This window comes from Mobula birostris, chromosome 26 (assembly GCF_030028105.1).
Source record: "Mobula birostris isolate sMobBir1 chromosome 26, sMobBir1.hap1, whole genome shotgun sequence".
In the NCBI taxonomy this organism is placed as follows: Eukaryota; Metazoa; Chordata; class Chondrichthyes; order Myliobatiformes; family Myliobatidae; genus Mobula; species Mobula birostris.
The window spans coordinates 22,658,952-22,676,113 of NC_092395.1; the positions used below are offsets into that span (position 1 = coordinate 22,658,952).

Here is a 17,162-nt window from a genome sequence, read left to right on the forward strand (position 1 = left end):
AACGGCATAAAATGGTCCCTCATTTTACAAAAATTGGCATTTTACTTAGAGAAGTAAATGTATGAATTGGAGAAATATTATACTGGTCCTTCTGAAGTTGGAGGTGAGGAAGTTTCTGCGGCAGGAAAAGAAGTTATTTTAATCTGTATCTAATGAAACAATGTTGAAAGTGTCTGCTAGGCATGATTCTAATGGTGAACATCTAAAATAAGTGTTTTCTGTTCTCACCTGTACTGACATTCCCCATTTTTGAACATAAAGTTTTTTTTTTAAACTGTGAAATGAAGCTTAAGGAATAACAGTAAATAAAGCTAAATGCATGTCATACTTTCCACAATTAAATATTTTAAAATATATAAAAAGATTTGAACCTTGAATATTTGTAATGTCAAATCTTACTTGGCCTAATTTTTTAATTCAAAATCTTTGACATCTGGGCCCTCTGGCTCAATAAGTAAATAATAGAATTTGATATGGTAACAAGTTGTGGACATCATCTTCTATGATAGCTCCTCTTCTGAGTTGTACAATGTAATGTTACCTTTGGTTTTGCCTGAGTTGAATGGAGTTAAAAATAAAGACATTTTACTAAAGCATGTTACTATTGAGTGATTCCCTACATATTCCTTATTTAGTGATAATCTTCAGGAAAGCAGCACTTTGGGTAATTTTAAATTGATAGAATTTGGCACTTCCCTAATTTAATAATAATTACTAGACTGACATTTTTTTAAATTAGCAGCAGTTTATGGAAATCGAGCCAGAACTTTTGGCGACAGAGACAATTGTACCAGTGTACTTCGCCTTGGAAGATGATGAGCTCTTATCTATACATGAACAAACACGTTCGGCTTCTGTATCACAGGGCACTTCTTCAGCTGCAGAAGGTAAGTTGAACCTATTTCATCTGAGTTTCAAGTAAGACAAGGCAGGCAGAGTTTCAACAACCTGTGTTCTATTACCTGATTGCTTTCCCTCTGCAAGTGGATCCTGCTTTGTGGATGCTTTTTAAAGGTTCAAATTTTGCTTCATTGGGTGGGTTCTGTTGAAGTCTTTGTTTTAGTCTTACTGTGAGAGAATGGACAGCAAGTGAGTTGCCTCCATTCTGGAACTGGCTGCCATTAATATATCTTGGTTGTACCACAGTTCAAAGTAAATTTTATTGTCAAAGTACCTATAAGTCATATACAACTATGAGATTAATTTTCTTGTGGGCATACTCAACAAGTCTATAGAATAGTAACTATAACGGGATCAAAGAAAGATCAACCAGAGGGCAGAAGACAAACTGTGCTATAAGCAGTCTTTAATAGTGAGATCATTGGTTGTGGGAACATTTCAATGATAGGACCATTGAGTATAGTTATCCCCATTTATTCAAGAACTTAATGGATGAGGGGTAGTAACTGTTTTTGAACCTGGTGGTGTGAGTCTTGAGGCTCTTGTACCTTCTACCTAATGGCAGCAGCAAGAAAAGAGCATGATCTGGGTGGTGGTGATCTCTGATGATGGATACTTGCTTTCCTACAACAATGTTTCATGTAGAGATGCTCAATGGTTGAGAGGGCTTTACCTATGACATACTGGGCCAAATCCACTACCTTTCGTAGGATTTTCCCCATCAAAACCTTTAGTGTTTCCATACCAGTCTGTGATGCAGCCAGTCAATACACTCTCTACTATATATCTATAAAAGTTTATCAGCATCTTAGATGTTGTGCCAAATATCTGCAGTCTCTTAGGAAGCAGAGGTGCTGCCGTGCTTTCTTCGCAAATGCACTTACATGCTGGGTCCTGGACAGGTCTACTGAAATAGTGACACACAGGAATTTAAAGCTGCTAACCCTCTCCACCTGTAATCCTCTGATGAGTACTGGCTCATGGACCTCTGGTTCCCCTCTCCTGAAATCTATAATCAGTTCCTTGGTCTTGCTGAAATTGAGTGTTGTTATGACACTACGCAGCCACATTTTCAGTCTCCCTTCTGTATGGTTGTTCATCACCACCTTTGATTCAGCCCACAACAGTGGTGTCATCAGCAAACTTGAATATGGCATTGGAGCTGTGCTTAGCCACACAGTTAGGTGTAAAGTGAGTAGAGCAAGAGACCAAGCACACAGCCCTGTGGTGCACCTGTGCTGATTAGAGATCATGGAGGAGATGTTGTTTTCAATATAATCTGACTGGGGTCTACAAGTTAGGAAATCCAAAATCCAATTGCACAAAAAGGTATTGAGGTAAAAGAGTGACTGAGTGGGAACCGGGTGGAGTAGAATTAGACTTGTGATGTGCCAATTACGTCAGTAGTCCTGGTCTCTATTGTATGAATGCTCTTCTATTACTAACTGTAGGACCATCATTCACAGGGCTGTCATTTAATAAAATATCTCGTCATGCCCGAACATCATTAGATTCCTTATGTAAAGTTATAAATTTAACTCTAGAAAGTAAGACTTTTGTCTCTATTTGACCAACACTTTTCAATCTTAAAAGTGGACAGCCATGTATTGTTTCGACATTATGTGCCATTATCTGTGCCCTTGCCCATTCACTTAACCAGTCTATATCCCATTAAAACCTCCACTTTGATATTCTTCCTAAGACATATACTGATTAGTGAAGGTTCAGCAAACTGTTAGGGCTGTTGTTTGATGAGAGATGGAATTGCTCAGTATTGGGTTCAGAAAAAGTTTGGAAAAACTTGGGTTCTAAAAAATATGAGATTCACCTCAGAGAAACAAAACAACAATCTGACTTGGCTGGGTGCTGGGGGAATCTTTCTGCTGGCTGGAAAGTCTAGAATCGGGCACCACAGTCTCAAGGTGAAGTGAATGGAACTGAGATGAGAAATTTCATCACTTAGAAGGTGATGAATTTAAATAATTCTGTACCATAAAAAACTTGGAAACAAAGTCACTGAATATGTCTCAAATATCTTTTTCTATTTGTGTTCTCCACTATCACTTTGTTTTATCTTTATCTGTTCTAAATTTTCCCTTATCGGAAGTTGTTACCCACCATCTCACCCCATTTGGTTTAATGCCTTGCCTTGTAATACAAGGACACCTGCTCCAACCCAGTACAAGCTCTATCTTATGCATGATATTGAAATGGATAATAATAACTGAAGTCTGTCAAGAAAGGGCAGTACACACAAATATAATTATAATTAGATTCATGGTTTTGGGAAAAAAAAAGTACAGAGACAAAATTGAATGTTGGTTTTTCTGAATGCATGCAGTATCTGTCATAAGATGGGTGAATTTCCCCTGAATTAGTATATTTGTGCCAGAAAATAAAACCCTTTTCTCCTGGTCCAACCTTTAAGCCATACATTTAATTATCTGATCGTATTCATGCAGTGCTAATTTGCATGTGACTGGTTTGTGTTTGTATTCTTGCAGCAGACTTTCCTTTGTCTGATGTAATTGTCAGGTGGTCTCTCTGGGAACTGACAAATGGATAGTTCCCCTCCCACTCCAGGATCACCCTGAAGCAACATCCTTAACTGTGGAACTGGCAATGGGTCTTAAGGCCTGAATCATTAATTCTGTTTCTTTTTCCACAAGTGCTGCTTGACCTTGAGTGTTTCCAGCATTTTCTATTTTAATGTATTGGAAGCAATCCAGACATTTATTACAGCAGTATCCAGGTTGTCTTATTAGGAAGGATAGACAGGTTAAGCTTGTGTCTGGTATTTAGAAAAGTGCAGCAGGACTAGATTGAAATGTATCTTGACAGGCTGTGAAGAGAGGAAACTTCCTCTTAAAGGGGAGTTCATAAATGGAATTCACTGTTTCAAAAAGAGGCTGCTATTTAAGATGGATGAAACAATCATTTTTTTTTCTGAAGATCCAATCTTTGGAGCTGCCTTCCTCATTGGAAGTTTCTTTGGATATGTTTAAAATAAAGGTAGATAGCTACTTGATAAGGGAGGGGTTAAAAGGTTACTGGGGTAGACTGGAATGTGAAGTTGTGGTTACAGTCAGATTAACTGGGATCTTAACAGCAGAGCAAATTGTACTCCTGCTCTGAGTTCATATTCAGAGCCGAGCCGATCATGCTTTCATGAATATTGAGAAGCACAGTGGCATACTTTGTCAATTCATTTCTTCAAAGTTCAAAGTAAATTTGTTATCAAAGTGTATGTGTGTATATATATATATATCACCACATACAACCCTGAAGTTCATTTTCTTGTGGGCATATTCAATAAATTTACAGAATAATAACCATGGCAGAATCAATGACAGACCACCGAACTAGGCCATTCAACCTGAGTGCAGAAGACAACAAACTGGGCAAATACAAAAAGAAGAAATAATAATAATAAATAAATAAGCAATGAGATGAGTCCTTGAAAGTGAGTCCATTGATTGTGGGGAACATTTCAAAGATGGGGCAGTTGAAGTTGGGGGAAGTTTTCCCATTTGGTTCAAGAGCTTGATGGGTGAGGGGTGGTAACTGTTCCTGGACATGGTGTGAGTCCTGAGGCTCCTGTACCTTCTGCCTGATGGCAGCAGCAAGAAAAAAGCACGTCCTGGGTGGTGGGGGTCCCTCTTGATAGATGCTGCTTTCCTGCAACAGCATTTCATATTGATGTGCTCAGAGGTTAGGAGGACTCTACCCGTGATGGACTAGACCAGATCCGTTACTTTTTATAGGATATTTTTTGCAAAGGCATTGGTGTTTCCATACCTGGCTGTGATGCAGTCAGTCAATTCACTCTCCACAGTGCATCTATAGAACACCGAAGATTTTAAAATTGCTAACCATCTCTACCTCTGATCCTCGGTTGAGGACTGGCTCATGGACCTCAGGTTTCCTCCTCCTGAAGTCTATAATTGGCTACTTGGTCTTGCTGATATTGAGTAAGAGGTAGTTGTTATGATACCACTCAGCTAGATTTTACAATCTCCCTCCTAAATGCTGACTCATCAACGCCATTGATTCGGCCTATGACAGTGGTGTCATCAGCAAACTTGAGTATGGCATTGGTGCTGTGCATAGCCACACAGTCATAAGTGTAAAGTGGGTGAAATAGGGGACTAAGCACCTGTGCTGATGGTGATTGTGGAGGAGATTTTGTTGCCAATCTGAACTGACTGTGGTCTACAACAGAGGAAATCGAAAATCCAGTTGCACAAGGAGGTATTGAGGCCAAGGTCTTGGAACTTATTGATGAGTCTTGAGGGGATGATGGCCTTGAATGCTGAGCTCTTTGCTGTCCAGGTGATCCAGGGTTGAAAGAAGAGCCAATGAGATGATGTCTACTGTGGACCTGTTGCTGCGGTAGGCCAATTGGAATGGATCTAAGTTGCTTCTCAGGCAGAAGTTTCATCACTAACCTCTCAAAGCACTTCATCATTGTCGATGTAACTGCTACTGAGCAATAGCCATTGAGACTGGTCACTATGTTCTTCTCGGATATAATTGAAGCCTCCTTGAAACAGGTAGGTACCACACACTGCCAAAGCGAGGGATTAAAGATCTCAGTGAACAGTCCAGCCAGCTGATCAACACAGGTCTTTAATAATTGGCCAGGTACCCCATCTAGACTGGATGCTTTTTGTGGGTTCACTTCTGCTCTTAATTGTTCATAGGTCGGTGGGAGATTTTCTTACCTTCCACTCCATTTTAAAACCACAAAGTTAAGAATTTAAAATTAAATTAAGCAAATTGTAAAACTGAAAATATAACCTTGCTGACTAAAGTCTTCAGTCCATCTTACTGCACTCTAAGAATGATGTGCTCAGTATTATCATTAACATTTGTTACGTACCCCGTAACTGGGTTGCCAAACCAGCAGAAGTGGACCACTTAGTTGGAGTCTGGATTACTGGAACTAAGAAAGTTTTATTAAAGAAATAAGTAACACAGTACTCTAATCATAAGGATATAAATGCAACAGGTTAGCAATGATAAAACACACGTGTACACAGAACTAGGGTAATAGGAATCAAACAAGCTCTATCGCAGTCTAGGGGTAAAATGGTCAGTCTCAAGTGACGCAGAGTTCAGTTCAGCTTAGTACAGTTCGCAGTAATCACTGTTGTGCTGTTGGAGAGAGAGAGAGAGAGAGAGGGAGATATGCAAATTCTGATTCAAACAGACCTTTGTTCTTCGCAGTTAGCTTTCGGGTGAACCCTTTTATGTCTTCTGTGGTCACCGACTGTGAACCCTCCGTTCCGGATACGACCGTTCTTCCGCAGTGAACCCGACACCCAGGCAAGGGCGGACAAACACACCAGGTTCCCGCCGATCGTACCTTTTCACCCTGTGCGTCTATGGTTGGTTCCCACAACCAGACCTCCAAACTCCACCAACTTGTGGGGGCACACCGCTTTTCCAGGGTCTCGTTATCTCGTGATCTCGTGGTGTGTCTTGCCTTAGCGAACCTGTTCTTTTTATCCCCCTGCTGGGGTATCGCCTGTCCATCAAACTTCAAAACTGTTCAGGTTCAAAGCAGTCGGTCTGTCAATACTCGGACTGGTGTCTCTTTCCGTTATTTCTTTCTCCTCTCTCATTAACATTTTTGAATGTTTCTCCATTGTCTCACTTATCTCTCTCATTAGCATCAATCTTCTGATAACTTGGTTTTTCATCACACATTGAATATGGATAATAGACAGTTTTTTTTTCTTGTTAATTATCCATGCACTTAAGGATGCTTGCTTCCAGTAAATACTAAACTGCTGCTATATCCCTTATTCTAGCCTTCTAAAAGTGGGAAAACTGCAATGTTATGGCCTAAAATATAAACTTCAACAAAAAAAGCCCAACAACACTGTTAAGGTAGGAGTAAAATTTGGTGATTGGCGGAATTTTCACTTTCCACCCAATTATGCCCTTCACTTTGCAAGAGGTAGTAAGAGGAATGAGTGATTCAGGTTGTGATTGTACTGTTCTTTTGCTATTTGTGTAATTCTGGTTCAAGCAAATGTATTTGGCTGTTCTTGTGACAGCTGAGCTGTCTATTGTAGGGCTCCTGAATGAAAGGGTATAAAGGACACAAAAAATGTGTAGAACATAACAATCGCTGCCATTTCGATAGCATCTCTTCTGAAACCCCAGCAACAAAGGACAGTAGATGGTGTTGGAAATGTGATGAAAATGCAGCTGTTTGAGTTTGGGATTAATATGGTACAATTTGGGGGGATAGTTTATTATACTTAAATAAAATACGTGGCGCTTTTGCAGGGAAAAGAACACAACAGGAAATGTATCATTTAAAGGCTGACAGTAAAAGGTACTTTGAAGTGTATGCCAAATGATTACTTTGTTCATGTTACTACTTTTAATTGTTGAATAAATCAGTGAAAATGTGCTGCAGCACAATTGGAAAAAGTTCTGTTAATATTTTAACATACAATAATTGTACTGTTGACTACCGGGTTAGGTCTTCCTTCATTACTGGTAACCATTTTAGATATAATTCTGCCTGAGTCATGAATTTCTATGTAAAATAATTTTTGGCAAATCATCGTATGTCCTCGTGGGTGTGACTGTCAATTTGCCAAAAGGTACAGCAGGATATGGATGAGTTGCAGATATAGACAGTGAGATCACAGAAGGAGTCTAATCCTGGTGAGGTGTTGCACTTTGGGAGATCAAATGTAATAGGGAAGTGCACGGTTAGTGGCAGGACCTTTAGCAACATTGATGCACAGAGGGTTCTTGAAGTTCAAGTTCATAGCTTGCTGAAAGTGGCTGTACAATTCAACAGGGTAATAGAGGAAGCATACAGCATGTTTGCCTTTATTAGGCAAAGCATTGAGTTCAAGAATCAAGGAGTTGTGTTGCAGCTGTATAGAACTCTGGTTACTCTGCATTCTGACCTCCCCATTGTAAGAAGGATTTGGAGGCAGTGGAGAGGGTTCAGTAAAGGTTGACCAAAATAGTGCCTGTGTTAGAGGTTGTGTGCTGTAAGGAGTAGATTAGATTAAACTGTGGTTTAAGTGGCAGAGACTAAGGGGGAGATCTAATGGCAGCTGGTATTCTTAAGAGAAACATAGGCATGCCAGCCTATAGACAGCCAGCTCCTTTTTTTCCATGGTCAAAATATCTCATACCAGAAAACATGCATTTTAGGTGAAGTGATGGAGCTCAAAAGAGTATACAGGCAAGATTTTTATTAACATAGAGTAAAATCATCCGTGGTCTGTACTGCCAGAGTTAGTGGTGGTAAGGGGCTCCTAGATAGGAACTTGAATATGCCTAAGATGGAGGGGTTTGGACCATGTGCATAGAGAAAGTATCATGATGTAATTAGTTCAACACAACATTGTGAGCTGTGTATAGTAATATCAAAAGAGAATTTAAGGGGAACCGGAGGGGAACTTCTTCACTCGGGGTGATGCAAGTGTAGAACGAGTTGCCAGTGGAACTAGTGGCTGCGGGTTCGATTGCAACATTTAAGAGAAGCTTGGAAATGTACATGGATTGGACGGGTATGGTCCAGGTGCAAGTCGATAATATTAGGCAGAAAATAGTTCAGCACTGTCTAGATGGGCTAAAAGATCTATTTCTGTGCCGTAGTGGTCTATGACCCTAAAAAGGGCAAACATGTATCATGTACATATCTAGTGAAAATGCCATGCTGTCTTTCTCCTTTTCTCCTAGAAGCTTTGTTTTGTATCTTGGTACAATTCACAGATAATGAGTTCTGGTGTCTCACATTTGACTGTGGAATGCCCATAGTGAATTCTACTCTTTTTCTGTGTCCACTGTCCACATAGGCATAGCAGTGTTCATTGGATGGCAGTCAGTCACAAGGATCTTTTGTTTCACGCTTTTTTACACCCAAAGTAAATTCCTTTTTTTTTGCCAGCCAAGGTTACTGAAAATGGCATAAAGCAGGAATTGAACATGATGTTGTTATCTTAATCAGTTATATACACAAAGCCATGCCTTTACCAGCTTTTCACATCAAGCTGTTCATCTAAGACTGCAGAAAATACCCTGAAATAAAATCAGAAGCCTGCTTGCATTTACCCTTTCTATACCCTTCATAATGTTGTATGTCTCTATCAAATCCCCTCTTATTCTCTTAAATTCCAGGGAATAAAGTCCTAACCTATTATACCTTTCCCTATAACTCAGATCCTCAGATCTCAGCACATCCCAGTAAATTTTCTCTGTACTCTTTCAATCTTATTGACATCTTTCCTGTAAGTAGGTGACCAGAACTATACACAATACTCCAAATTCAGCCTCAACAACCTCAACATAACATCTCAACCCCTGTACTCAATACTTTGATATTTGAATGCCATGTGCCAAAAACTCTCTTCACCAGCCTATCTACCTGTAATGTTGCTTTCAAGGGATTATGGACCTGTACTCCCAGGTCCCTTTGTTCTACCACACTCCTCAGTCCCCTATCATTCACTGTGTAAACCCTACCCTGGTTTGTCCTTCCAAAGAGCAACACCTCACACTTGTCTGCATTGAATTCCATCTGCCATTTTTCAGCATGTTGTTTCCAGCTAGTCCAGATTACGCTGCAAGCTTTGATAGCCTTCCTTGCTGTCCGCTATGCCCCCAGCCTTGGTGTCATCTGCAGATTTGTTGATCCAGTTTATAACATTATCATCCACAACCATAATATAGATAAGAAACAACATCAGACCAGCATTGATCCCTGCAACACACCACTAGCCACAGGCTTCTAGTCAGATAAGCAACCATCTACAACCACCCTCTGGCTTCTCCCACAGAACCAATATTGAATCCAGTTTACTACTTCATCCAGAATGCCAAGCGACTGACCCTTTTGGACCAGCCACCCATGTGGGATTTCGTCAGAGGCCTTACTAAAGTTCACGTAGACAACGTCCACTGCCTTTTCTTCATCGACTTTCCTGGTAACCTCCTGGAAAAACTGTTAAGATTAGTCACACACAAAACAATGTTGACTATCCCTCATCAGGCCCTCCTATACAAATACTTATATGTCCTGTCCCCTGGAATAAATTGTTTCCAAAATTGCCATAACTTGTCCATTTAATTAAAATAAAGCACTGTACTGGCAGACTTTATTCCTGTCTGAGGCATTCTGAGCTGTGTTCATCATTCTGCAGGTGCTAGTGGTGGCACAGTTTGAAGTGTTTGAGTAATTTTATGCCCATAATGCATTAATACTAATAGATTAATTTGGCATGATCAGGATTCACAGATTTTCCAGACTATTGGATATTATTCTTAATAATATCCCAATGCACTTTGTTTTACATAGTATGATAAACATTTCAGTCACCCCAGTGAATTTCTGTGGAGTGCAGGAGCTAGGCCGCCAGCAAGTTTTGGGGAGCACGGGAGGCATCACATTGTGAGCAGATGCTGAATCATTGAAACTTTTGAATAGTCAGGAAGTGAAATATTGAAGGTTTACTGTTCTGTGCATTTTGTGTTTCTTGACTCTACCAGTACCATGATACAATGAATAAAATTCAATTTGTTTCTCCCTCAGTTCTCTTGCATACAGCGACAGCTAATGGCTTTCAGATGGTCACAAGTGGAGCCCAGAGCAAAGCCATTAACGACTGGTCAATAACCAGCCTTGAGGTAAATTGGAATTACTCTACTCATTGCATTTCTGAATAATTGGTGATGATGCTACAAGTGAAATATATACTGCCAAATAGTACCGTCACCAAGCACTTGGCTGGTCTGAAGTTATTTAAAATAAAACAGACCAAAAAGCTAGGCTGTGAAATCTAATCCCACAGTGTTGTGTTCTTACGGCTTAAATTGGATATTTTTCCTCATCACAGACTTCAGCTGGTGTTCAAAGATGTTTTCCCTCACTGAACATATGGCACCTTCCATAACTATTAGGCACAAGAATATGGAGATTGAACTGCATTCTGTCTGGCCAGCCATTGAAATTCGGTTATGACTGATTTCTTCAGCTCCATTTTACTTAACATGTTCCCCTAATCCTTTTATATACTTGCCCAATAAGAATCTAATGATAGGTCAGCAAAATACTAAAGATGGTGGAAATCCTAAATAAAAACAAGTGTTGGAAATAATCAGACAGAATCTATGGAGAAGCAGTTAATATTTCAGACCAATGGCATTCCATCATAACACAGCAAAGTTCAAAGGTCCAATTTAATGTCAGAGAAATGTATACAATGTACATCCTGAAATGCTTTTTCTTTGCAAACATCCACGATAAACAGAGGGGAGTCCCAAAGAATGAACGACAGTTAAATGTAAGAACCCCAAAGCCCCCCCCCAGCTCCCCTCCCTCACGTACGTAAGCAGCAGCTAGCAACGATCCCCCCTCCCCCACCAGCAAAAAAAAAGCATCAGCACCCTCCACCAAGCACTCAAGCATGAGCAAAGCTATAGCAAAGACACAGACTTGCGGTTACCCCAAAGACTGCATTGTTCACTCGGCTTTCGACATATGGCTGGCTCTCTCTCTCTCTCTCCCCACCTCTCTCCCCCACCTCTCTCCCCCACCTCTCTCCCCCACCTCTCTCCCCCCCACCTCTCTCCCCCCCCCTCTCTCCCCCCCCCTCTCTCCCCCCCCCTCTCTCCCCCCCCCTCTCTCCCCCCCCCTCTCTCCCCCCCCCTCTCTCCCCCCCCCTCTCTCCCCCCCCCTCTCTCCCCCCCCTCTCTCCCCCCCCCTCTCTCCCCCCCCCTCTCTCCCCCCCCTCTCTCCCCCCCCCTCTCTCCCCCCCCTCTCTCCCCCCCCTCTCTCCCCCCCCCCCTCTCTCCCCCCCCCCTCTCTCCCCCCCCCTCTCTCCCCCCCCCTCTCTCCCCCCCCCTCTCTCCCCCCCCCTCTCTCCCCCCCCCCCCGAAGAAGGAGGTGTCTCTGGTTTTCCTAGCGAGCGGGGAGACATAATAAACAATGCACTGGTTTGCAATGATGAAAGCCCATTACGTCGCTTTTTCCGAGCTCTGTTCTCAAAGATCCAGGGTCTTTGGGCACACAGCAGGTGATTTTCCGACTCCCCGACAACACATAGGTCTCCTACCATGACACCGACCCTCGATCCGCCCGTCTCCAGAGCCCCGAGATCTTAGGCTTCCAAATCCGAGCCAGACTTTCGGCCGACCCCTTGGTGTGCCAAACAACAGCCAGTCCTGAAACCCCGAGAACGGGTCCCATTCCTGCAAAGAACTGAAGTCACACACGTAAAAGTTGCTGGTGAACGCAGCAGGTCAGGCAGCATCTCTAAGAAGAGGTACAATTGACGTTTCGGGCCGAGACCCTTCGTCAGGACTAACTGAAAGAATCAACTCTTTCTCACCATTGCTGAAACTTGATTGAATTGAACTGACTTTATTACTTACATCTTTCATATACATGAGTAAAAATCTTTACATCTGCATCTATATGTGCAATTTGCAATTTATAGTAATTTATAATAAATAGTATGTACAACAGGACAGTCAATATAACACAGAAATACAATTGAATTAATCAGTCTGATGGCCTGGTGGAAGAAGCTGTCCCAGAGCCTGTTGGTCCTGGCTTTTATGCTGTGGTACCGTTTCCCAGATGGTAGTAGCTGGAACAGTTTGTGATTGGGGTGACTCAGGTCCCCAGTGATCCTTCAGGCCCTTTTTACATCCTGAATAGTGGGAAGTTCACATCTACAGATGCGCTGGGCTGTCCACACCACTCTCTGCAGAGTCCTGCAATTGAGGGAAGTACAGTTCCCATACCAGGCAGTGATACAGCCAATCAGGATGCTCTCAATTGTGCCCCTGTAGAAAGTCCTTAGGATTTGGGGGCCCATACCAAACTTCTTAAACCGTCTGAGGTGAAAGAGATGCTGTTGTACTTTTTTCACCACACAGCCAGTATGTACAGACCAAGTGAGATCCTCGGTGATGTGTATGCCGAGGAACTTAAAGCTGTTCACCCTCTCAACTCCAGGTCCATTTATGTCTATAGGAGTTAGCCTGTCTCCATTCCTCCTGTAGTCCACAACCAGCTGCTTTATTTTTGCAACATTGTGTGAGAGGTTGTTTTCTTGACATCACTGTGTCAGGGTGTAGGCTTGCCTCGTTATTATTTGAGATTAATCCAATCAATGTAGTATCATCAGCAAATTTAATTAGCAGATTGGAGCTGTGGGTGCAACACAGTCATGGATATACAGAGGGTAAAGGAGGGGCTTAGGACACGGCCCTGAGGAACCTGTGTTGAGGGGCAGAGGTGAGGGAGCCCACTCTTACCACCTGCCCGGAAGACAGGAAGATCTGACAGGTGGACAATATCAGAAATTTACCTTGAAATCTAAATCAGCATCATGAAGGTTTCATTCTCTACAACCCTTCCACGTCCAATAATCAGAATGTAAATATTTAGTTTTATTTATTGGGATAAAATAAATGTCAGAGAGGAGATTGGCTGTGTAGTGAAGGGACATTTGTTTCAGTAAGATGAAGTGCTTCTTTTAAAATATCTTGAGAGTCAGAATCAAAAATAGTTAATTTTCTTGCAATACTTGCCCAGCTTTTGTTATAATCCTGTTGAAACAGGGAAAAATCCTGATGAGTACAGAGGGAGTAGGAGGAGTGGCTAAATGTGATGAAGAGCTAGATACTGAGCAGCTTTTAAAGTAGCACCAGCTGAAAGAGTAACATTATTGAGTGAACTTGGGATATATAAATGTATAGTGACAGTAAGGGTCGAATACCATAGCATGAACTGAGTCTGAATGATTTTAAAACTGCAGCATGAAATTGTCTCACACTTCTGTTTTTGGTTCTCTCTACTTTCTTCTGTTGGCTTCCTCTTGACTAATGCTGTAGGCATTTGCTCGTATATCTTCATGTTTACTTGACTTCTACAGTTACAGAATTATGTTCTCATTTACAATATATTCACAGAAATACAGCTGTTATTAATTTAGCATCTCTTATTTTAGTCTTTTTTGCTCTGCCCTTTGTGATTCCTTTTTAAGCTAATTAAACAAATGTAACTCCTTAAAACTATAAGCAGTGTATGTCCTGATAATCTATACCTCTGTTCTTCATGTAGGGCAGATTGACTGGTCTGGGTGGAGAGGACCTTCCCACTATTGTAATTGTCGCACACTATGACTCCTTTGGAGTGGCTCCTGTAAGTACCACTCTCTTTATCACTTCAGTGGATAATTATTGCTGTTAATAGTGTATTTTAAATCTGTTTTCTGAAGCTTTTCACTGACAAAAGGGTTTCCGTGAAGTCTACAGTTAATTGTATGTGAACTTTAACCCTGTATTCAAAAGCCAACACTGAGGTCTTTACTGTAAGTACCTAGAGTATCAAGACAACTCTCTGGCAGGTAATGGAACTAAAATGTTGTAGTATTAAGCCATATCACGTGGATTGTGATCTGAACTGGTGCAGTCTATAGCAATATGACTAAACTGGCATTAATTATCTTGGGTTGAGGGATTAAGGTTTGTTTCAGTCCCAAATTATGTATTGGCTGAAAAATACATGAACGTGATTGCATTTGCACTTAATTATATGTTTTCCTATACTCAAATACCATGTTGACAGTTAGTCTAGATCTGTATGTGAAAACTTCCAGACATTTGCTACAGAACCATTACCCAGCAAGGTATAATAGCTCTGCAGAGCATGTGGAGAGCTTAAAAAAAACATTAGCTTTTTATCTCTCATGACTTGGACATTACTATGTTGCTTGTTATTTTAAGCTTTTGCTTCTATAATAAGTATATTGCTTAATCAGCTGAGCTTCTCAGTCATGGGAAGGATGAGCATTTCTACTGTTTAAACTGTATTGTGTATAATCATGTCTAATTGTGGATCACTTCAAACAAGGGGTAGCATTTTAGCATAGTGGTTAGCACAACGCTTTACAGTACCAGCGTCCGAGGTACAGTTCCCATCGTTGCCTGTAAGGAGTCTGTATGTTCTCCCTGTGAACGCATGGGTTTCTTCCGGGCTTTCCGGATTTCTCCCGCATTCCAGAGACGTACCAGTTGGTAGGTTAATTGGTCATTGTAAATTGTCCCATGATTAGGCCAGGATTAAATCCCAGGATTACTGGGTGGCACGGTTCAAAGGATTGGAAGGCCTACTCCATGCAGTATGTAAATAAATAAGTAGTTCCTAAAACTGAAAAACAATGAACTATGGGGGCTAAAATTTTGAAATAAAAATGAAAAATGTTGAAGTTCACAACAGGTTAGGCATCATTTGTAGAGAGATAAACAATATTTCAGATCAATGGCTTTTTATCAGAATTAGTAGTGGAAAAAGTTAGAAATGAAACATTTCATGTTGCATAGAAAGAAAGAAAACACAGGCAATTTCTATGAGAAGGTCGAGACAGAGAGACCCAGGTAGTGGTGATGACTAAGATAGCTAAGAAACCCTCTCCCTCCCACTTTCAAATCTCTTACTTCCTCTTCTTTCAGTTAGTCCTGATGAAGGGTCTCGGCCCGAAACGTTGCCTGTACCTCTTCCTAGAGATGCTGCCTGGCCTGCTGCGTTCACCAGCAACTTTGATGTGTGTTGTTTTAAGAATTAAAGATTAGTTTGTCACATGTACGTCGAAACGTACAGTGAAATGTGTCATTAGTGTAAGTGACCAACAGTCTGAAGGCATGCTTTTGGGGGGGGGGGGGGGGGGGGGGTGCAGCCTGCAAGTGTTGCCATGCTTACAGCACCAACATAGCATGACCACAACTTACTAACGCTAATCCGTACACCTTTGAATTTGGGAGGAAACCAGAGCATCTGGGGAAACCCACAGTGTCACAAACAAACAGATTCCTGACAGGCAGTGGCAGGAGCTGAACCCTAATCACTGGCCATGTAAAGCATTACACTAACCGCTAGGCCGCAGTGTTGCTTGTGAACTTTGCTATCTCAATCACAACCACCAAAGCTGATCTGACTGCAGGGAATTTAAACAGAATCTAAATGAAAACAGAGGAGAAGGGAAACAAAATCTGAAATTAAATAGAATGCTAGAACCATTCAACAGGTCAGGTAGTATCTGTAGAGTGATTCAAGATGGTGAATGGTACAGGCTGATGAACTTTCATGAAAACTAACCATTTCTGATGCAGACTGGGATGTCCGATTATCTGACGTGTTAAGTTCACTGAGAACTGAAATGTGCCCGGTCAGGAAGTGAGATGCTATGCCTTAATCTGATAGTGGGCTTCATTATAGCAGTGGAAGAAGACAGAATGGGAATAGGAATGAGAATCAGTGACATGTCACTTCTGCAGACTGCACCTAAGACTGTCTGCATAAACTATTAAGTAAAACTAGTCAGGAATTCTGAGTAAACACAACAGTTTCTGCAGATGCTGTGAATCCAGTGTAACACACACAAAATGCTTGAGGAACTTGGCGGATCTGGCAGCATCTATGGAAATGAATAAACGGTTGAGTTTTCAGGCCAAGGCTCTTCATCAGGACTTCAGTAGGAATATTGACTACCTTCTCACACATGCTAATTGTATTAGTATAACTGTACTAACAGAATATTCTCAGGGTCAGAGTTAGAGGAGGCCTCTGCAAACTGCAATATATGTGAATATTAATGAATTTGTTCAATCAGCAAGCCTGATAATGCCGAAATACTAAATCAGATGTGCAGGACAATTGTATATTGAAAAGAGCTACTGAATTTCACTGTGTGTCTCAGCCTTAGTCAACTCTATTCCATGTGGACAGCCTGAGTAAATTATTACTCAGACAAAAATTAATAACACATAAGAACAATGTATCACTCAGGATATTTAAATCATTAGCATTGAGGCGTCCTAAGGGCAAGTTAACACCCAGACTGGATAAGTTGGGTCATTGGGTAGATGGGGTTGGGATTTGTTGTTCTCGTTTTTTACAGTATATCTTAAAACTAGGATATGGAATTTATTTTTTGCATTCTTCTCCATCCCTTGCTCTAACCCTAACAGTGGTTGTCTTATGGTGCTGATTCCAATGGTAGTGGTGTTGCAGCTTTACTGGAACTGGCTAGGCTATTTTCCAAACTCTATACTTACAAGAGGACACATGCTGGGTAAGTGCAAAAATGTCAACAGAATTAACTTTTTAAAATTTTTGACTCATTTATGTTCTCAATTTATATTGATTTGTCATGTTCAGCTGAATGGAAATCAAAAACTGAGAGTTTTTTTTTACTTCTACTCCACCCAAGTAC

General features: G+C 41.2%; 1 protein-coding gene across 3 annotated transcripts in view; it reads left to right on the forward strand.

Moving 5' to 3' along the window:
- ncln (nicalin) overlaps positions 1-17,162 on the forward strand; it is a 51,032-nt gene that overhangs the window by 12,836 nt on the left and 21,034 nt on the right. For 2 of the 3 annotated variants that reach the window (XM_072244040.1, XM_072244042.1), the window contains exons 3-6: positions 740-887; positions 10,472-10,566; positions 14,012-14,092; positions 16,918-17,021. In XM_072244040.1, coding sequence (XP_072100141.1) covers positions 740-887; positions 10,472-10,566; positions 14,012-14,092; positions 16,918-17,021 — 428 coding nt within the window. The remainder of the gene's footprint in view (positions 1-739; positions 888-10,471; positions 10,567-14,011; positions 14,093-16,917; positions 17,022-17,162) is intronic. The other variant, XM_072244041.1, reaches the window with a different exon arrangement.